This window comes from Procambarus clarkii, chromosome 45 (assembly GCF_040958095.1).
Source record: "Procambarus clarkii isolate CNS0578487 chromosome 45, FALCON_Pclarkii_2.0, whole genome shotgun sequence".
Classification (NCBI taxonomy): Eukaryota; Metazoa; Arthropoda; class Malacostraca; order Decapoda; family Cambaridae; genus Procambarus; species Procambarus clarkii.
In genome coordinates this window covers 172110-196069 of record NC_091194.1, presented here as the reverse complement: position 1 = coordinate 196069, position 23960 = coordinate 172110, and the positions used below count along the sequence as shown (strand labels likewise).

The window sequence follows — 23960 nt, the reverse complement described above, 5'->3', positions numbered from 1 at the left end:
TATTAATTAAACTAGAATAAATATACCAATTATATTATAGAATCCCAATCAGTTATACTGGAATATGTCTACCAATTTTAGAGGAATATCTGTAACAATTATAATATAATAAAACTACCAATTATAATGGAGTATCTTTACCAGTTAAACTAAAGTAAATATACTAATTATACTGGAGAATCTATACAGTTACACCGGGTCTAAATTTGAAACAATCAACATAGTAAAAAGAATTGTTTTTAATTCCGAACACATTAGCCCTAAATTCCGAACATATTTACCCTAAACTACGAACACATCTGCCCTTTCTAATTGCCCTTAATATTGCTCACAGACAGCTAAGTCTGTTGGTTCTTATTAACAGAGAAATTAGATTAAAAAAAATATGGGAATAAGACAGCTCTTTTTTTTAAATTATATCTTGTAGTGACAAATGCTAATTGAGAGGACATTAATCGGTCTCATAGCTAATTTGCATACCAATTGAGATCTGAAACGTTTTTTTTTTGTTTGTGTTGGGTTTAAGCCTAACCAATCTCTAGGGGGATAATAGGGCCTAACAGCCTCTTTAGGCTTACTAAGACCAATTAGCTTCCTGATGGTGAACTTGGTCACCACAACAGTTTACTGAATCTACAGCAAGTATAATTTGGCCTTGAATATAAGCCAGGACTAAGCTAAACTCTCAGTGTATATATATACACCGAGAAACACAATATACCTCCCGGGCTATACAGCCCTTATATAAAAATGTATATTATTGCTAAACTTTTGACAAGAAAGCTAATCCTATGAAATTGTCAAGAGCTTTCATGTAACTACAGAACTGAATGGTTTTCATGGCCTACATAGAATCTACATACAATCTTCTACATAGAATCCACATACAATTTTATACATAGAAACTACACATAATCTTATACATAGAATCTACATATAATTTTATACACAGAAATTCGTTTACCAAGTTTACTAGATATAAATTAACAAAGTTCAAAGTTGATTAGATGTAAAGTTTTTTAAGGTTTTTAATATGTAACTTCGGATTTGATTCTACTCCCATACGTCACCTCTGGCTGTTTGAGTAACTTTTTAATTTTGTTTACCTTATTTTTAAGGGTTTTAATTTTTATTATTTTGTTTTATAAGGAATATGAGTCTATGCCACTGTTAAAGTATTTGGAAATTAGCTCTCAGCCAATCAGCCAGAAATTTCTCAGCCAGAAACTATATACAATCTTCTACATAGAATCTACATACAATTTTATACATAGAATTTACATAGAATTTTATACATAGAATTTACATAGAATTTTATACATAGAATCTAAATACAATCTTCTACATAGAATCTACATACAATCTTCTACATAGGACCTACATACAATCTACACAGAATCTAAATACAATCTTCTACATAGAATCTACATACAATCTTCTACATAGAACCTACATACAATCTTCTACATAGAATCTACTACATAGAATCAACATAGTGTTATGGGGCAGTATATATATATATATTTTGGGGATTTTTGAAACCCAAGACTTGAATTATTATAGACATGAAACAATATTTAGCATACAGCCCCAGGTGTATGACGAATTCCTAGCAGTTGTACGATGTAACTGCTGATGTATGAAGGAGTTGTATGATGTAACTGCTGATGTATGAAGGAGTTGTATGATGTAACTGCTGATGTATGAAGGAGTTGTATGATGTAACTGCTGATGTATGAAGGAGTTGTATGATGTAACTGCTGATGTATGAAGGAGTTGTATGATGTAACTGCTGATGTATGAAGGAGTTGTATGATGTAACTGCTGATGTATGAAGGAGTTGTATGATGTAGGTGTATTTGAAGGAGTGGGGGTTTCCCTTTGCACATTTTGAGTGCAATTATTTATGTGGAGAATTTAGATACAAACTTCCTCACTACTAGTACATAATGCTAGCAGTGCTAGCAGTGTTGGGACTTGTGCTAGCAGTGTTGGGACTTGTGCTAGCAGTGTTGGGACTTGTGCTAGCAGTGCTAGTAGTGTTGGGACTTGTGCTAGCAGTGCTAGTAGTGTTGGGACTTGTGCTAGTAGTGTTGGGACTTGTGCTAGTAGTGTTGGGACTTGTGCTAGCAGTGCTAGTAGTGTTGGGACTTGTGCTAGCAGTGCTAGCAGTGTTGGGACTTGTGCTAGCAGTGTTGGGACTTATGCTAGCAGTGCTAGCAGTGTTGGGACTTATGCTAGCAGTGTTGGGACTTGTGCTAGCAGTGCTAGCAGTGTTGGGACTTATGCTAGCAGTGCTAGTAGTGTTGGGACTTGTGCTAGCAGTGCTAGCAGTGTTGGGACTTGTGCTAGCAGTGCTAGCAGTGTTGGGACTTGTGCTAGCAGTGTTGGGACTTATGCTAGCAGTGCTAGCAGTGTTGGGACTTGTGCTAGCAGTGCTAGCAGTGTTGGGACTTATGCTAGCAGTGTTGGGACTTATGCTAGCAGTGCTAGCAGTGTTGGGACTTGTGCTAGCAGTGTTGGGACTTATGCTAGCAGTGCTAGCAGTGTTGGGACTTGTGCTAGCAGTGCTAGCAGTGTTGGGACTTGTGCTAGCAGTGCTAGTAGTGTTGGGACTTGTGCTAGCAGTGCTAGCAGTGTTGGGACTTGTGCTAGCAGTGCTAGCAGTGTTGGGACTTGTGCTAGCAGTGCTAGCAGTGTTGGGACTTGTGCTAGCAGTGCTAGCAGTGTTGGGACTTGTGCTAGCAGTGCTAGTAGTGTTGGGACTTGTGCTAGCAGTGCTAGTAGTGTTGGGACTTGTGCTAGCAGTGTTGGGACTTATGCTAGCAGTGCTAGCAGTGTTGGGACTTATGCTAGCAGTGCTAGCAGTGTTGGGACTTATGCTAGCAGTGCTAGCAGTGTTGGGACTTGTGCTAGCAGTGCTAGTAGTGTTGGGACTTGTGCTAGCAGTGCTAGCAGTGTTGGGACTTGTGCTAGCAGTGCTAGCAGTGTTGGGACTTGTGCTAGCAGTGCTAGTAGTGTTGGGACTTGTGCTAGCAGTGCTAGCAGTGTTGGGACTTGTGCTAGCAGTGCTAGCAGTGTTGGGACTTGTGCTAGCAGTGCTAGCAGTGTTGGGACTTGTGCTAGCAGTGCTAGTAGTGTTGGGACTTGTGCTAGCAGTGTTGGGACTTATGCTAGCAGTGCTAGCAGTGTTGGGACTTGTGCTAGCAGTGTTGGAACTTGTGCTAGCAGTGTTGGGACTTGTGCTAGCAGTGCTAGTAGTGTTGGGACTTGTGCTAGCAGTGTTGGGACTTATGCTAGCAGTGCTAGCAGTGTTGGGACTTGTGCTAGCCGTGTTGGGACTTGTGCTAGCAGTGTTGGAACTTGTGCTTGCAGTGTTGGGACTTGTGCTAGCAGTGTTGGAACTTGTGCAAGCAGTGTTGGAACTTGTGCTTGCAGTGTTGGGACTTGTGCTTGCAGTGTTGGGACTTGTGCTAGCAGTGTTGGGAAATATGCTAGCAGTGCTAGCAGTGTTGGAACTTGTGCTTGCAGTGCTAGTAGTGTTGGGATTTGTGCTAGCAGTGTTGGAACTTGTGCTAGCAGTGTTGGAACTTGTGCTTGCAGTGCTAGCAGTGTTGGGACTTGTGCTAGCAGTGTTGGGACTTATGCTAGCAGTGTTGGAACTTGTGCTTGCAGTGCTAGTAGTGTTGGGACTTGTGCTAGTAGTGTTGGGACTTGTGCTAGCAGTGTTGGGACTTGTGCTAGCAGTGTTGGGACTTGTGTTAGCAGTGTTGGGACTTGTGCTAGCAGTGTTGGGACTTGTGCTAGCAGTGTTGGGACTTGTGCTAGCAGTGTTGGGACTTGTGCTAGCAGTGCTAGTAGTATTGGGACTTGTGCTAGCATTTTTAATAGTGTTGCTGTATTGTTTTAGCAAGAATGTTTCTTTTACAAACCAATATTGTTAAAAAATTCGTGAGAATTTACAAGATTTATCCTGGTATGTTGTATGAGATTTCTCCCAAGTTTACTAGATATAAATTAACAAAGTTCAAAGTTGATTAGATGTAAAGTTTTTTAAGGTTTTTAGTATGTAACTTTAGATTTTATTCTACTCCCATACGTCACCTCTGGCTGTTTGAGTAACTTTTTAATTTTGTTTACCATTATTTTTAAGGTTTTTAATTTTTATTATTTTGTTTTATAAGGAATATGAGTTTATGCCACTGTTAAAGTATTTGGAAATTAGCTCTCAGCCAATTAACTATTTTTCGACATGTAATTTGTATTCATAACAGTCACTATTCTGGCCAACTTTATCTTATTTTGATATTAATTATTTTGTCAGTCAGAAAATGTCAGCAAAGTGAAAATTTCTCCCTAAATCTCTACCTCAACGTAACTTGAGAAATTGATGAACTGATGTATCTGAAAGTGTTGACCCTAATGAGTTTTTTTTTAAATTCAAGTGACATATTTTTGAGGACGAGGCAAAGCATATTTTTTTTAGTTTGGATTTTGACCAACCTATCACTGGGATAAATTATAAATAAATTATATGTATTTGGCAGTGGGTTGGACGCATGTTCCTGGCCCCACCATGAACCCAATATGTATTATAATTACACACACACAAAATCATATATTCTACCCTACATAACAACCTAAGAGTTACTTTCAATAAATATATTATGCAACATACAAACATATGCATAAAATATTGCAAATTAGGTTCGTTGCTAGGCCTGTAAATACGGCATATGTAACAATTGGTGTTCTAAAGGTTTTCATTCAATCTTATCATCAAATTCCTGTTGCTGTTATGGAATCTTTTATACCGACAAGAGTATAGCTTTCATTTTGTTCATTTATTATGCATCCCATACCCATCTTGTGGGTGGAAGTGGACCCCATACCCATCCTGTGGGTGGAAGTGGGTCCCATACCCATCTTGTGGGTGGAAGTGGACCCCATACCCATCTTGTGGGTGGAAGTGGACCCCATACCCATCTTGTGGGTGGAAGTGGACCCCATACCCATCTTGTGGGTGGAAGTGGACCCCATACCCATCTTGTGGGTGGAAGTGGACCCCATACCCATTCTGTGGGTGGAAGTGGAACCCATACCCATCCCCCTGGAAGGTAGTGGACCCCATACCCATTTTCTGGGTGGAAGTGGACCCCATACCCATTTTGTGGGTGGAAGTGGACCCTATACCCATCTTGTGGGTGGAAGTGGACCCCATACCCATTTTGTGGGTGGAAGTGGAACCCATACCCATCCCCCTGGAAGGTAGTGGACCCCATACCCATTTTGTGGGTGGAAGTGGACCCCATACCCATTTTGTGGGTGGAAGTGGACCCCATACCCATTTTGTGGGTGGAAGTGGACCCCATACCCATCTTGTGGGTGGCAGTGGACCCCATACCCATCTTGTGGGTGGAAGTGGACCCCATACCCATTTTGTGGGTGGAAGTGGACCCCATACCCATTCTGTGGGTGGCAGTGGACCCCATACCCATCTTGTGGGTGGCAGTGGACCCCATACCCATCTTGTGGGTGGAAGTGGAACCCATACCCATCCCCCTGGAAGGTAGTGGACCCCATACCCATTTTGTGGGTGGAAGTGGACCCCATACCCATTCTGTGGGTGGCAGTGGACCCCATACCCATCTTGTGGGTGGTAGTGGACCCCCATACCCATTTTATGGGTGGTAGTGGACCCCATACCCATCTTGTGGGTGGTAGTGGACCCCATACCCATCTTGTGGGTGGTAGTGGACCCCATACCCATCTTGTAGGTGGAAGTGGAACCCATACCCATCCCCCTGGAAGGTAGTGGATCCCCCTACCCATTGTGTGGGTGGCAGTGGACCCCATACCCATCTTGTGGGTGGTAGTGGACCCCCATACCCATTTTGTGGGTGGAAGTGGACCCCATACCCATCCCCCTGGAAGGTAGTGGACCCCCCTACCCATTGTGTGGGTGGCAGTGGACCCCATACCCATCCCCCTGGAAGGTAGTGGACCCCCCTACCCATTGTGCGGGTGGCAGTGGACCCCATACCCATCTTGTGGGTGGTAGTGGACCCCCATACCCATTTTGTGGGTGGAAGTGGACCCCATACCCATCTTGTGGGTGGTAGTGGACCCCATACCCATTTTGTGGGTGGAAGTGGACCCCATACCCATTCTGTGGGTGGCAGTGGACCCCATACCCATCTTGTGGGTGGTAGTGGACCCCCATACCCATTTTATGGGTGGTAGTGGACCCCATACCCATCTTGTGGGTGGTAGTGGACCCCATACCCATCTTGTGGGTGGTAGTGGACCCCATACCCATCTTGTGGGTGGAAGTGGACCCCATTCCCATCCCCCTGGAAGGTTGTGGACCCCCTACCCATTCTGTGGGTGGCAGTGGACCCCATACCCATTCTGTGGGTGGCAGTGGACCCCATACCCATCTTGTGGGTGGTAGTGGACCCCCATACCCATTTTATGGGTGGTAGTGGACCCCATACCCATCTTGTGGGTGGTAGTGGACCCCATACCCATCTTGTGGGTGGTAGTGGACCCCATACCCATCTTGTAGGTGGAAGTGGAACCCATACCCATCCCCCTGGAAGGTAGTGGATCCCCCTACCCATTGTGTGGGTGGCAGTGGACCCCATACCCATCTTGTGGGTGGTAGTGGACCCCCATACCCATTTTGTGGGTGGAAGTGGACCCCATACCCATCCCCCTGGAAGGTAGTGGACCCCCCTACCCATTGTGTGGGTGGCAGTGGACCCCATACCCATCCCCCTGGAAGGTAGTGGACCCCCCTACCCATTGTGCGGGTGGCAGTGGACCCCATACCCATCTTGTGGGTGGTAGTGGACCCCCATACCCATTTTGTGGGTGGAAGTGGACCCCATACCCATCTTGTGGGTGGTAGTGGACCCCATACCCATTTTGTGGGTGGAAGTGGACCCCATACCCATTCTGTGGGTGGCAGTGGACCCCATACCCATCTTGTGGGTGGTAGTGGACCCCCATACCCATTTTATGGGTGGTAGTGGACCCCATACCCATCTTGTGGGTGGTAGTGGACCCCATACCCATCTTGTGGGTGGTAGTGGACCCCATACCCATCTTGTGGGTGGAAGTGGACCCCATTCCCATCCCCCTGGAAGGTTGTGGACCCCCTACCCATTCTGTGGGTGGCAGTGGACCCCATACCCATTCTGTGGGTGGCAGTGGACTCCATTCCCATCCCCTGGAAGGTAGTGGACCACGTACCCATTCTGTGGGTGACAGTGGACCCCATACCCATACTGTGGATGGCAGTGGACCCCATACCCATTCTGTGGGTGGCAGTGGACCCCATTCCCATCCCCTGGAAGGTAGTGAAATGCTACAAATGCTCAGACTGGACTCAAGAGCTAAACCCCAACATTCCTTCAGACGAGCAAGTACACTGGAGAATTCTTGAGATTTATGTATTTTGCAAGAATTTAAAGATGATGATTTAATAATAGCCAGAGCAGATAAGAGTGGTTGAGTAGTGCCACTTAAACTACTAGTTTTGTAAAGTTAATACAATCTTGATAGCTATTTCTAAATGTGCAAATTTAGACTTAAATGTGGATATGTCTTCACTTATTTTGGAACTAAAATAAATGATATTGATTCTTTTGTCTTATTAAAAGTCAATTGGAGATGAGATTTATGATCAGATGGCTGTAAGAACTTCTGAAAATCCATAAATAGCCTGTGTCCAAATTAGGCAAATAATTTGTTCTATTGGTAGTTTTAATTATATTTTTGTTAAATATTGTGAACTAATAATAACAACTTTTTACTAAGAATACGATATTATTGATATTAATCACAATTTGTTACAAAAAATCCGCTTGTAAACTTTAATGGTAGTGTAGTTATGACCAATATCAACATTTATAGCCAATTTAGTTTACAAGGTCCACTGAAAATATTCACAGTTGATTTTAAACGCTCCAACTCAAGGAAAATGTTGTCAATTGTACCTGAATAGGAAGCAGCTTGGTAAACTCTTGATCAAAACTATAAAGGTTAGTGTGGAGTCCCTTTGATGGTAAACTGGACTCATAAACAGTACATTTTTGTACTCACAATGTTTCCCTCTGATGCTGATGCCTTGTTTCTTCGTCATTGGCAGGAATTAGGTTAAATTATTTTAAATTTCACAAACTCAGACTTCAAGACAATTTTAGAACATTCTTTTCAGGAATTATTTTAAATTTCCACAAACTCAGACTTCAGGATTATTTTAGATAATCCTTTTCAGAAATTATTTTAAATTTCCACAAACTCAGACTTCAGGATTATTTTAGATAATCCTTTTCAGGAATTATTTTAAATTTCCACAAACTCAGACTTCAGGATTATTTTAGATAATCCTTTTCAGGAATTATTTTATATTTCCACAAACTCAGACTTCAGGATTATTTTAGATAATTCTTTTCAGGAATTATGTTAAATTATTTCAAATTTCCACAAACTCAGGACTATTTTAGATAATTTTTTTCGGGAATTATGTTAAATTATTTTAAATTTTCACCAACTCAGGATTATTTTAGATAATTCTTTTCACATTTGAATTGATCGATCATATGTGGAAATGTGTTTCCTTTTTATTTCTAATTATTTAAATTTGACATTTCCATATGAAATTATTTCCCTATTCCAAAACAGTCTTTTTTTAATTCATTAATTACAAATATCTGTGGTTAATTCACTTCATCTTCTTATTGTAAATAAACAATTACGAGACTCTGGTTGCTTGGATTGTCTCCTAAATTATTAAAGATGAATATAATTACAATCTTAATAGATTTTACTCTGACAACTCCTTATTTAATAAGGAAATTATTTTTAGAGATTTTTATGTAGCCTAAAGTTTTCCTAGCAATTTTTTGTTTAAGAATTTTGAGCAAATTTGTAGATGCAAAATGTTCACCAATTGTTATAATTTATTCAGAGCCTAATACATTGGATATATATAATGACATTGGTCGGGTGTTGTGTTGACAGGTGAGTGACGAGCATCATAACTACTCCAAGCTGAACAAGCCACAGTGACTGAGAACAGGAGGTCCGTGTTCACCCCTCAGTGTTATAAACCCATGGAACCGCCTACCCGCTCAACCCCTCAATGCCAAAACGGTTGACATTCAAAATCCAGCCGGATAAAATCATCAGGATAAATAGAGGGACGTTTAACAAGCCGGCGGCTTTCTGTCCTAGCCGAGGCCACTCGCGAGATAATGGCCCCCCCTCAGGTAAATTCAGGTAATATTCTCAGACACATTTACCGCCAACCTAATTGCCTTTCCGTAAAAAATGCAACTGTCAGTTTACATTTATCAAGACTCACTCTATGGGAGTTTATTGAAAACATGGACAGCCTTTATCCTTGAAATTCAGATCTGGTGTTGTGGATGTAATGTTCGAAACGTGGGAGATACCTCACTATATAAATTAACCCCGTGGCTCTGTACATGTCTCATTCCCTACATGTTCACCCCTCAGAGACGTCCTCTGCTCCTACAGATATATTATATATATATATATATATATATATATATATATATATATATATATATATATATATATATATATATATATATATAAATATATATATATATATATATATATATATATATATATATATATATATATACATATATATATATTACTATCATTTATAAATCCTGGACGTTATAATTTATATTAGACAAATTTTGTACAAAGCAATTTTATTCTATTTATTCTATTATATATTTTAGCAGTGATGAAGGAGTATGGAGAATGTATTTAATATACACTATACACACCAAGTCAGTATTATTTTAGTAATTGTATGACCAAACTTTCTTTCTTTCTTCAATCAATAGTTTTTCTTAATTTTGTAACAGAGTTGGTGCTGTTATAGGTAAGTAGTTTAGGTAAGTAGTTTTGGTAAGTGGCTTAGGTAAGTGGTGTAGGTAAGTAATGTTCTCATGGTGGATTACTTTGGGTACTTTCTCGCAGGTGAGTACTGTTCTTACAAGTGGATACTGTCTTGAAGGAAAGTACTGTTGATGGAAAGTACTTTTTTGCAAGTGAGTACTTTCATCCAGGTCAGTACTGTTCTTACGTTCATGTACTATACAACACAGACTTCACTGTAGCTGTTTGTATACTAAATTGCACAACGAATACAGTTATCTAAATATATTTATGCAAATACAGGGAGTCATGTGTACAACTGTATGTACTCAAGTCATGTGTTTACAACTGTATGTACTCTAGCCATGTGTGTACAACTGTATGTACTCTAGCCATGTGTGTACAACTGTATGTACTCTAGCCATGTGTTTACAACTGTATGTACTCTAGCCATGTGTGTACAACTGTATGTACTCTAGCCATGTGTTTACAACTGTATGTACTCTAGCCATGTGTGTACAACTGTATGTACTCAAGTCATGTGTTTACAACTGTATGTACTCTAGCCATGTGTGTACAACTGTATGTACTCTAGCCATGTGTTTACAACTGTATGTACTCAACCCATGTGTACAACTGTATTTACTCGAGCCATACGTACGGATATATTTAATTGCAAAATAATTATATTAATTTCAATTCTCCATGAACTGTGTATAATATTTCATTATCATACTGGTCTAATGCACAAAAGTACATACGTATTTCTTTGACACTCATTCAATAAAAATCAATAAAAATCAATAATTGATTGATTTGAATATTGAATTAATTTTCAGCAATGATTCTTCCAATAAAATTATTTTTCCTAATATAGGCCTATTTAGGTCTATTCAATCTTGGTCATACATTATCATTTATAATAACCCGCTTGAATCAACAAATATAATTCACTTTTATGGGTTACCATTATTATTATATATTATAAAAATTCACTATATTAATTATCCTTGATAATTTATATTTAATATTATCGAATATATATGTGCATATGTTGCATAAATATGATTATATATTCAAAGTTCTTTAGATAATAAATCTCGTAATAAATTTATATATCGTAAATTTATATTACAAAAAAATTGCAAATGTAAATAAAAAAAATCGTAAATAAAATTTGTACTGAATCTATTTTATTGATAATTCATAAAATATATTCAATAAAATTATATATATATATATATATATATATATATATATATATATATATATATATATATATATATATATACATATATATATATATATATATATATATACCTGCCTCCTCCCCCCCCCTAGTATTATTTAATATGGCCCAGCCTATAAATATTCTCTAATGTTTCTTGACCTTCCCCAATAATATTATATATATATATATATATCCTGGCAGTTCCCACTGGTATATTATATTACTTACCCTCCTAGCTCCTTCCCCCCCCCCTGATATTTAGTAATATTACCTGGCCCCCTAGTTACTTCCCCCCCCCCCTCTCCCCTTAGTATTATATGCCCTGGACTCCTGGCTGCTCCCTATAGTGTTATATAATCTTCCAGCTTCCCTCCACAAGTATTATATAGCTAGCGTCCACTGGTATTACCTCCCACTAGTATTACCTCATAATATTACCCTACGATCATTTGAGTTAATAATCTGGCTGAAGATAATTTCTTTATTTTATTTTCTCTTTATTTTGTCCATTAATTTGTTTCGTTTACGTAATATTTTCTTCTTTTTATTATTGTTTATTTCTCGTTATTCCTTAATTATTTTTATTTCTCATTGTTCCGTTGTAATTATCGGTTGTTTCTTGTTGTTCCTTCGTAATTATTGTATATTTCTTATATTCCTTTATTATTGTCGTTTACTTCTCCTATATTCTTATTCCTGTTTATTTCTCACATTTCTCTCATAAAATTTCATATTTTCCTTTTCAGAATTTACGAAATTCTTTGTTAATAAAAAATATATATAACACGAGCAAAATTATTGTAACGTTATATGATCTGGAATATAATTGTTAAGTATTTTATCATGATGATAGATCTATAAAAATGAAATATCTATATTATTCTCTAGTTCCAAAAATATTTTTTTGGGAACTAGTGCATCTATTGGAATTTTGGGGGGTAATTAGAGCAAAATATAGCAACTATTGGCACAACGTTAAAAATTGTACTGTTGGGCCTCTCAAAAAAAATTCAGGATTTTTGGGTTCAGGAAAATTCCAGGTGACAGTCGGGATATTGGTGTAGGCTGAGACCTGTCCCTAGGGGTATATATTTTTCTAGGGATTATATACGCTATTCTAGGCCTAATTTAGTACATAAATGTGCTGTACTTAGGTCTAGGAAAGGTCAGACCTAACATGCCTGCTACAATAATACAATAAATCTATTGTATTATTGCTACAATAAATCAATACTTTTCTTGGGCACAACAGGGCATTTTCTTCCTATAAAAATTCTTATTTTTTAAGGGTAGGTTGAAAAATATGTTTGACACTACATAATAATATAGATATTTCCTTGTTATAGTTCTATCGTCATGAACAAAAAATTTACCAATTATTTCCCAGATTATATCACATTTTAATACTTTTGCCAATGTTAAACATTTTTATTTTTAAGGCAGGTTAATATTTTCATATAACTTGCAGGAGATTCGAAGCTATTATGATTTATTTTTTGTATTGGAGAGAGTAATTATATAATAATGATTAGTAAAAATAAATGTTAATTAATATATTGATTAGTGATCTTGATTTGCCTAGCTGCTTATGTGTTTTATATTATATATATAATAAATATATAATTATTTACTAGATATCTACTTAATTCATCTTGTTTTATTTGTTAAAGCAAATAATAATAATAATAATAATAATAATAATAATAATAATAATAATAATAATAATAATGAGGACAAGAGTGTTGCAAATAATATTATATTAATAAAATAATACTTTATACATATCAATACATATTTCCCGGTATATATAGCCTGGCTTCGAAAAATTATATAACACTATTTCTAAAAATAATATATTTCAATTTCTAAAAAAAAAAAACATTATTATATTGGTACTGTCAAGTGATGAGTCGGCTTAAAATGAATATGTATGCATGTGTATGTTCCATGTATAGATCTCGTTAAAATAAAGTATACACGAGTTATTAAATCATACAAGGACACACACACACATATATATATATATATATATATATATATATATATATATATATATATATATATATATATATATATATATATATATATATATATATATATATGAGAAGGAAGTAGAAGAAAAACAAGGAAAATTGTAAGAAATTCAACCACCAAACAAACTGTATGAGGGAGCACAGAGAGAGGGAGGGAGGGAGAGGGGTGAGGGAGAGGGGGGATGGAGAGAGAGAGGGAGAGGGAGGGAGGGAAGGGAAAGCATGACCAGGCCAAAGAGCTGCATGACAAGATCAGTGTACATGTGTGTGTGTGTGTGTGTGTGGAGGGAAGATCTTGCGGGCCAGTTGTGTGCGCATGATACATACACACACATGTATACACACACACACACTCTCCCTCTCCTTCTCTCACACACCACCGGTGGCTGTATCCTGCCTCCCTGGCGGCGTCTACCGAGACATCACCAAGTATTATGACATAATATTTTTTCCGATTTTTTTTTTTTGTATTTTTTTGTTGGAAAGTACCTTTTTTCTGGGGTGCTCAGGCCCCTCAGTATGTGGCGGGGCCGGCGTGAGCACTGTAGGGGGTGCTGAGCACTGTGTGTGGGGGGGCTCTAATATGTTGCATTATTTGCACTTCCGGTAGTTAGAGCCATTGGTTTGGTGGTGGTTTGCATGAAGGGTCCCTGCCGCCAGGTACCTCCTCTTGCAACAGCTTGCAAGCACACCCGCTAGATGGCAGCACTGTCTGGGGCTCCACCCCCCCCTCCTCCCCATCAGTCACCCCCACCACATGATTCACCCCCTCCCTGTAGGCCCCATACACCCCCCTCTCCACCCCCCCACCCCATAATCTTAGAGTATCTAGACGCATTGCTCTTATCACCCCCCACCCCCCCACACAGACGTCTGGGTCCCCCCCCACCTTTGACCCCCTCCGAGGGGGGGGGGCGTCACAACACCCCAGGTCAAGGTGCCTCCTCCACCCCCCCTGGTCATGTGGGGGGGGGGGGGAAGAGGGGGTTCAGACACCACAGAAGGACACCGGCTGCCCCCCCCTCCCCCCCCCCACACTTCCGGTTGGGTCACCTCTAGTGGGGGGGAGGGGGTGTTTCGTAGCCTCCCCCTCTCTCTACCCCCTCCCCTAGTACCCCTCCCCTGTCACCTCCAGAGGAGGTGGATGACCCGATGTCGTGGGGGGAGGGGGAGGGGGGAGTGGGGGGATGGATGATGGAGTGGAGAGGCGTGGCACTCCCCCCCACCCTACACTGGCACTGCACACACCCCCACACACACATACACTGACACTAGGAGGGGGGGCGGGGAGGGGGGGAGAGGGGGGTGTAGAGGTCAACGTTTGGCACCCGGCCAGGGGGGGGAGGGGGGGAGGGGGTGATGATGCTTCGGTGAAAGTTCACATCTTGCTAGGTAGCTGCGGCGGCCACGGCGGGATAGCGGCGGGAGGAGGATAGCAGCGGCGGGATAGCGGCGGCGGGCGGCGGCGGGCGGGGAGGGACGGCGGGTTGGAGCAGCGGCCGCGTCAAGCAGAGCTCATGCACTGGTGACTGTTGGTGGTGTGAGCCTGTGTCTGCTGCTGCTGCTGCTGCTGCTGCTGCTGCTGCCTTGTTGATCAATACTGCCTCTACCCTCTCCCTTGCTACCCTTGGTCATGTGCCCTGCCTGCTGTACCCTCTCCCTTGCTACCCTTGGTCATGTACCCTGCCTGCTGTACCCTCTGCTGTACCCTCTCTCACTACCCTTGGTCATGTACCCTGCCTCCTGTACCCTCTGCTGTACCCTCTCTCACTACCCTTGGTCATGTACCCTGCCTGCTGTACCCTCTGCTGTACCCTCTCTCACTACCCTTGGTCATGTACCCTGCCTGCTGTACCCTCTGCTGTACCCTCTCTCACTACCCTTGGTCATGTGCCCTGCCTGCTGTACCCTCTGCTGTAGCCTCTCTCACTACCCTTGGTCATGTACCCTGCCTGCTGTACCCTCTGTTGTACCCTCTCTCACTACCCTTGGTCATGTGCCCTGCCTGCTGTACCCTCTGCTGTAGCCTCTCTCACTACCCTTGGTCATGTGCCCTGCCTGCTGTACCCTCTGCTGTAGCCTCTCACTACCCTTGGTCATGTGCCCTGCCTGCTGTACCCTCTGCTGTAGCCTCTCACTACCCTTGGTCATGTACCCTGCCTGCTGTACCCTCTGCTGTAGCCTCTCACTACCCTTGGTCATGTACCCTGCCTGCTATACCCCCTGCTATACCCTCTGCTGTACCCTCTGCTGTACCCTCTACTGTACCCCCTGTTGTACCCCTGCTGTACCTTTCTTCAGTACACTCTGCCTTTATTATATATTATATTATTACCCCTATTATATAATTGTTATATAATAGATACAGGAATAACACCGCTATTATATAAGAGAGACAGGAATAACATCTCTATTATATAATAGATAGAGACATAGCACCCCTATTATATAATATATAGAGAAAAACTCCTATTATATAATATATAGAGACATAACACCCCTATTATATAATATATAGACAAATAACACCCCTATTATATAATATATAGACAAATACCACCCCTATTATATAATATATAGACAAATACCACCCCTATTATATAATATATAGAGAAATAACACCCCTATTATATAATATATAGAGACATAACACCCCCATTATATAATATATAGAGAAATAACACCCCTATTATATAATATATAGAGAAATAACACCCCTATTATATAATATATAGAGAAATAACACCCCTATTATATAATATATAGAGAAATAACACCCCTATTATATAATATATAGAGACATAACACCCCCATTATATAATATATAGAGAAATAACACCCCTATTATATAATATATAGAGAAATAACACCCCTATTATATAATATATAGAGAAATAACACCCCTATTATATAATATATAGAGAAATAACACCCCTATTATATAATATATAGAGAAATAACACCCCTATTATATAATATATAGAGACATAACACCCCCATTATATAATATATAGAGAAATAACACCCCTATTATATAATATATAGAGAAATAACACCCCTATTATATAATATATAGAGAAATAACACCCCTATTATATAATATATAGAGAAATAACACCCCTATTATATAATATATAGAGAAATAACACCCCTATTATATAATATATAGAGAAATAACACCCCTATTATATAATATATAGAGAAATAACACCCCTATTATATAATATATAGAGAAATAACACCCCTATTATATAATATATAGAGAAATAACACCCCTATTATATAATATATAGAGAAATAACACCCCTATTATATAATATATAGAGAAATAACACCCCTATTATATAAGATATTCAGGAATACCCCCTCCCCCCTACCATTATATAATGGGGGGAGCAACTAACAGTCCTTATTCTTAGTCCCCCAACCCCCCCTATATCCCCCCCCTCCCTCCATTATGAGTCGAGCAGTCATGCAGGTGTGTAACAGCCTGGTAGTTGTGTCATGCAGGTGTGTAACAGCCTGGTAGTTGTGTCATGCAGGTGTGTAAGAGCCAGGTAGTTGTGTCATGCAGGTGTGTAAGAGCCAGGTAGTTGTGGCATGCAGGTGTGTAAGAGCCTGGTAGTTGTGTCATGCAGGTGTGTAAGAGCCTGGTAGTTGTGTCATGCAGGTGTGTAAGAGCCTGGTAGTTGTGTCATGCAGGTGTGTAACAGCCAGGTAGTTGTGTCATGCAGGTGTGTAACAGCCTGGTAGGTGTGTCATGCAGGTGTGTAACAGCCAGGTAGTTGTGTCATGCAGGTGTGTAACAGCCAGGTAGTTGTGTCATGCAGGTGTGTAACAGCCAGATAGTTGTGTCATGCAGGTGTGTAACAGCCAGCTAGGTGTGTCATGCAGGTGTGTAACAGCTAGGTAGTTGTGTCATGCAGGTGTGTAACAGCCAGATAGTTGTGTCATGCAGGTGTGTAACAGCCAGGTAGTTGTGTCCTGCAGGTGTGTAACAGCCAGGCAGTTGTGTCATGCAGGTGTGTAAGCGCCTGGTAGTTGTGTCATGCAGGTGTGTAAGAGCCTGGTAGTTGTGTCATGCAGGTGTGTAAGAGCCAGGTAGTTGTGTCATGCAGGTGTGTAACAGCCAGGTAGTTGTGTCATGCAGGTGTGTAACAGCCAGGCAGTTGTGTCATGCAGGTGTGTAAGCGCCTGGTAGTTGTGTCATGCAGGTGTGTAAGAGCCTGGTAGTTGTGTCATGCAGGTGTGTAAGAGCCAGGTAGTTGTGTCATGCAGGTGTGTAACAGCCAGGTAGTTGTGTCCTGCAGGTGTGTAACAACCAGGCAGTTGTGTCATGCAGGTGTGTAAGCGCCTGGTAGTTGTGTCATGCAGGTGTGTAACAGCCTGGTAGTTGTGTCATGCAGGTGTGTAACAGCCAGGTAGTTGTGTCATGCAGGTGTGTAACAGCCAGGCAGTTGTGTTATGCAGGTGTGTAAGAGCCTGGTAGTTGTGTCATGCAGGTGTGTAACAGCCAGATAGTTGTGCCATGCCGGTGTGTAACAGCCTGGTAGTTGTGTCATGCAGGTGTGTAACAGCCAGGCAGTTGTCATGCAGGTGTGTAAGAGCCTGGTAGTTGTGTCATGCAGGTGTGTAACAGCCAGATAGTTGTGTCATGCAGGTGTGTAACAGCCTGGTAGTTGTGTCATGCAGGTGTGTAACAGCCAGGCAGTTGTGTCATGCAGGTGTGTAACAGCCAGATAGTTGTGTCATGCAGGTGTGTAACAGCCTGGTAGTTGTGTCATGCAGGTGTGTAGGAGCCAGGTAGTTGTGTCATGCAGGTGTGTAGGAGCCAGGTAGTTGTGTCATGCAGGTGTGTAAGAGCCTGGTAGTTGTGTCATGCAGGTGTGTAAGAGCCTGGTAGTTGTGTCATGCAGGTGTGTAAGAGCCTGGTAGTTGTGTCATGCAGGTGTGTAGGAGCCAGGTAGTTGTGTCATGCAGGTGTGTAACAGCCTGGTAGTTGTGTCATGCAGGTGTGTAACAGCCTGGTAGTTGTGTCATGCAGGTGTGTAAGAGCCTGGTAGTTGTGTCATGCAGGTGTGTAGGAGCCAGGTAGTTGTGTCATGCAGGTGTGTAACAGCCTGGTAGTTGTGTCATGCAGGTGTGTAACAGCCAGGTAGGTGAGGAGAGCGCATGAGAGAGAGAGGAGTGGAGAGAACCGGAGGGGGGAGGGGGGGGTGTGAGGACCGGTCCATGCATGACAGCCAACTTCTCTACCCCAGCACCCGCCCCCCAGCACCCCCCCCCCCAGCAACCCCACCCCCACCCCTACCCCAGCACCCCCCCCCCCTCCTCACCTCTCACCCGTCCTCATGTCTTGGGGCCCTCCTGTTGAAATGTTTCAGGCTAATGTCTCTCTCTCTCTCTCTCTGTCTCTCTCTCTCCCTGTCTCTCTCTCTCTCTCTCTCTCTCTCTCTGTCTCTCTGTCTCTCTCTCTGTCTCTCTGTCTCTCTCTCTCTCTCTGTCTCTCTCTCTCTCTCTCTCTCTCTCTCTCTCTCTCTCTCTCTCTCTCTCTCTCTCTCTCTCTCTCTCTGTCTCTCTCTTTCTCTCTCTCTCTCTCTCTCTGTCTCTCTCTCTCTCTCTCTCTCTCTCTCTCTCTCTCTCTCTCTCTCTCTCTCTCTCTCTCTCTCTCTGAGACGTATGGAGTAACATGAGGGTACAGAGACTGGTCACCTCAACTCTCACTCACAGCTGAAACATAAACTGGTTTTAAACTTAGAATTGGACAGTTATAGATCGAAGAGGAGTGAGTGAGGGAGTGAGTGAGGGCATGAGAGAGAGAGCAAGCAACATGAAGGAGACAAAGAAGCGTCAAAGACACAAACATATACCCATGTAGTAAGCCTAAACACTAGGGCACCTGTGACAAGTATAAATGGGGCAGTAATACCCACAGGTGAGGGTTACCACCACCCCGGAGTAGTTCTGCTGTTACTGTACCAGCCATAACTGCCAGTAATCACTCTATACAAACTACTCTACAATGCCACAACAATTAAAACAATTGATAAGTTCTAAAAGTTCTAAAATTTAAAAAATCTAATTCTAAATTAATAATATTCTAATCGAGAAGCATTTTGCTGTAACACAACCGGAGTTCGATTCCCAGAGTTCGATTCCCAAGCGGAAGAGAGATGTTTTGCCATCATTTTCTATCACCTGATGCCTCTCTTCACCCCAGCAGTAGCCAGGTACCTGGGGGTTAGGGGGTGGATCATGGGAGGAGGGTCAGCACTTGACCTTCGACATAAGTAACAGGCTTCCTGTCACAACAGGAGCCCAGGAGCTAAGTGTGTGAGGGAGGGTGTGCAGGCCCCTCAGGCAGCACCCACTCTGCTACACAAACGTACACAAATCAACTGTTTTGCCTAACTAGAAACATGAAGATGGTGTACCTAATGAGGAAGTTAGGTAGTGGGTAGTGAGGGAGAGTCACTCTACAAGGGGGTCAGCTGCACTAGTTCACACAGATACCTCAAGAACCTGCTCTCACACCCCCCCCCTCCCTAGCCCCATAGTCTCTCTCTCTCTCTCTCTCTCTCTCTCTCTCTCTCTCTCTCTCTCTCTCTCTCTCTCTCTCTCTCTCTCTCTCTCTCTCTCTGTTTCACAACTGATGAGTTCCGCATTACATTACAAGATGAACTAGACAATCTCCAGTGATGGTGTGAGAAATGGCTACCAGACTTTAACCCTGACAAATGCAAGGTTATGAGGGCAGGAGTTGGAGCAAGAAGACACCAAATACGGTACAGGATGAAGGGAAGACAACTTCCAACTTGTCAAAAAGAGAAAGACTTAGGAGTGGACATAACTGGAGATGTATCACCAGTGGCACACATCAGCACAATAACAAAGGCGGCATATGCAACACTGGCAAACCTCCCGTTATCCTTCACCAAGTTGTTCCCTTCCCAGCGCTGTATACAACCTTTGTCAGACCCATTGTTGAGTATGCTGACCCAGCATGGAACCCCTGCCTCAACAACCACCAAACATTACTAGCAAAGGTCCAAAAATATGCAACAAGCCTCGTTCCTGAGCTAAGGGGACTGAGCTATGAAGAAACACTGAGGGCACTGGACCTCACTACACTGGAGGAAAGAAGGAGTAGGGCAGACATGATAACAACGTACAAGATACTATGGGGACTGATAAAGTTGATATAGAAGCAAAGAGTCACTGTACTAATGAAGGTAGAAAGGCGGGGTTCAAGAGCAGATACTCAACCCTACAAGCACAGCTAAGTGAGCACACACACACACACACACACACACACACACACACACACACACACACACACACACACACACACACACACACACACACACACACACACACACGTCACACACACACACACACACACACACACACACACACACACACACACACACACACACACACACACACACACACACACACGTCACAGCCAGCTGGGAGACACAGTTGTTTGGGAACTCATCGTACATCGTCACCCCGAGTGACGTCTGGGTCAGTCATGCAGGCGGTACGACAACCTCCGCCTGGCTACCCTAGCACGCTGCCAGACACCCCGCTGCCATGCCAACAAACAATGATTGTGATAGCAACAGTGATTGTGATAGCAACAGTGATTGTGATAGCAACAGTGATTGTGATAGCAACAGTAATTGTGATAGCAACAGTGACTGTGATAGCAACAGTGATTGTGATAGCAACAGTGACTGTGATAGCAACAGTGATTGTGATAGCAACAGTAATTGTGATAGCAACAGTGATTGTGATAGCAACAGTGACTGTGATAGCAACAGTGACTGTGATAGCAACAGTGATTGTGATAGCAACAGTGATTGTGATAGCAACAGTGACTGTGATAGCAACAGTGACTGTGATAGCAACAGTGATTGTGATAGCAACAGTGACTGTGATAGCAACAGTGACTGTGATAGCAACAGTGACTGTGATAGCAACAGTGACTGTGATAGCAACAACGGTGATAGTGAAACAGTGACTGGAATAATGATACAAACTTGTACATTATCAATTCTCTGAAAAACATAAAATATTGTTCTATTGTGAAAAATAACTTCCATAATATATATTTTTGGCAACTGGCCAGAGTGTGAGTAGTTTGTATATATATATATATATATATATATATATATATATATATATATATATATATATATATATATATATGTCGTACCTAATAGCCAGAACGCACTTCTCAGCCTACTATTCAAGGCCCAATTTGCCTAATAAGCCAAGTTTTCATGAATTAATTGTTTTTCGTCTACCTAACCTACCTAACCTAACCTAACCTAACTTTTTCGGCTACCTAACCTAACCTAACCTATAAAGATAGGTTAGGTTAGGTAGGGTTGGTTAGGTTCGGTCATATATCTACGTTAATTTTAACTCCAATAAAAAAAATTGACCTCATACATAATGAAATGGGTAGCTTTATCATTTCATAAGAAAAAAACGAGAAAAAATATATTAATTCAGGAAAACTTGGCTTATTAGGCAAATCGGGCCTTGCATAGTAGGCTGAGAAGTGCGTTCTGGCTATTAGGTACGACATATATATATATATATATATATATATATATATATATATATATATATATACATACATACGTTCTTGCCAGTCCACACCTGCTGTGAGCCGGTCCACACCTGCTGTAAGCCAGTCACACACTTACTGGTCCAGCTCCACACCTACCCACCTGGGCGGCATCTTCACAGTCACATATATGCTCCACATATAGTAACCTGACTTTGGATGCTTGGCCACGCTTACTACACATCGTATATGACGTAATTACACATCTCAAGACTAAATTATATGTAATGTAATTACATATATTTAATATATGTAATAATTAATATATGTAATAATTAATATATGTAATGATTAATATATGTAATGATTAATATATGTAATGATTAATATATGTAATGATTAATATATGTAATGATTAACATATGTAATGATTAATATATGTAATGTTTTCAAGAAAAGTATTCCACCAGTGGGAGATACAGAAGAGATGAGACTGGAACTGACCTAACTACAGGTATATGCCACACCTGTAAACACCTGCCCCTGATGTTACACACCTGTAATGGTTGAGAAAGCTGCAAGTTATCAAATGGTAGTTATGATAGCCTGGTAGTTCTCATCTAGTGCTCAGCACAAGGTAGTTCTCATCTCTTTGTTTCTTAGTAACAACATGTAACTTGGTCCACCAGGCTGTTGCTTGGAGCAGCCCGCAGGCCCACATATCCACCACAGCCTGGTTGTTATTTGGTGATTGTTTTAGATAAATAATTCACTGTAAATTAGTGTAAACTGACCCAGGTACAACACAGGTGTTTATAATGCTATTGGTTGATTGAGTGATAAATCTATACATGGAAATGTCTGTCTGTCTGAGGTTAAAAGATATGGGTAGGGAAAGCTCTCAGCCTGCTAACAGGAGTCAGCAGTCGTCTGCTCCTGTACCCTCCTGTGTGTAAAACTAGTAGGGTAAGGCTTACCATGAGCTATGGGAAGGGAAAGCTCTCAGCCAGCTAACAGGAGTCAGCAGTCGTCTGCTCCTGTACCCACCTGTGTGTAAAACTAGTAGGGTAAGGCTTACCATGAGCTATGGGAAGGGAAAGCTCTCAGCCAGCTAACAGGAGTCAACAGTCGTCTGCTCCTGTACCCTCCTGTGTGTAAAACTAGTAGGGTAAGGCTTACCATGAGCTATGGGAAGGGAAAGCTCTCAGCCAGCTAACAGGAGTCAGCAGTCGTCTGCTCCTGTACCCTCCTGTGTGTAAAACTAGTAGGGTAAGGCTTACCATGAGCTATGGGTAGGGAAAGCTCTCAGCCTGCTAACAGGAGTCAGCAGTCGTCTGCTCCTGTACCCTCCTACTAAACTAGTAGGGTAAGGCTTACCATGAGCTATGGGAAGGGAAAGCTCTCAGCCAGCTAACAGGAGTCAGCAGTCGTCTGCTCCTGTACCCTCCTGTGTGTAAAACTAGTAGGGTAAGGCTTACCATGAGCTATGGGTAGGGAAAGCTCTCAGCCAGCTAACAGGAGTCAGCAGTCGTCTGCTCCTGTACCCTCCTGTGTGTAAAACTAGTAGGGTAAGGCTTACCATGAGCTATGGGTAGGGAAAGCTCTCAGCCAGCTAACAGGAGTCAGCAGTCGTCTGCTCCTGTACCCTCCTGTGTGTAAAACTAGTAGGGTAAGGCTTACCATGAGCTATGGGAAGGGAAAGCTCTCAGCCTGCTAACAGGAGTCAGCAGTCGTCTGCTCCTGTACCCTCCTGTGTGTAAACTAGTAGGGTAAGGCTTACCATGAGCTATGGGAAGGGAAAGCTCTCAGCCTGCTAACAGGAGTCAGCAGTCGTCTGCTCCTGTACCCTCCTGTGTGTAAACTAGTAGGGTAAGGCTTACCATGAGCTATGGGAAGGGAAAGCTCTCAGCCTGCTAACAGGAGTCAGCAGTCGTCTGCTCCTGTACCCTCCTGTGTGTAAACTAGTAGGGTAAGGCTTACCATGAGCTATGGGAAGGGAAAGCTCTCAGCCTGCTAACAGGAGTCAGCAGTCGTCTGCTCCTGTACCCTCCTGTGTGTAAACTAGTAGGGTAAGGCTTACCATGAGCTATGGGAAGGGAAAGCTCTCAGCCTGCTAACAGGAGTCAGCAGTCGTCTGCTCCTGTACCCTCCTGTGTGTAAAACTAGTAGGGTAAGGCTTACCATGAGC

At 41.9% G+C, this 23960-nt stretch overlaps 1 protein-coding gene and 1 long non-coding RNA gene across 2 annotated transcripts in view; one reads left to right on the top strand and one right to left on the bottom strand.

Moving 5' to 3' along the window:
* LOC138350432 (uncharacterized) overlaps nt 1-14033 on the bottom strand; it is a 101424-nt gene extending 87391 nt beyond the window's left edge. Inside the window, exon 1 of the long non-coding RNA XR_011222071.1 lies at nt 13681-14033. This is a non-coding gene — a long non-coding RNA (uncharacterized lncRNA). The remainder of the gene's footprint in view (nt 1-13680) is intronic.
* A 6754-nt stretch (nt 14034-20787) lies between these two features.
* On the top strand, nt 20788-21258 carry LOC138350383 (clumping factor A-like). Its single transcript, XM_069301005.1, has one exon. The coding sequence runs from the start codon at nt 20788-20790 to the stop codon at nt 21256-21258; it is 471 nt and encodes a 156-aa protein (XP_069157106.1).
* Nucleotides 21259-23960: the final 2702 nt, after the last annotated feature.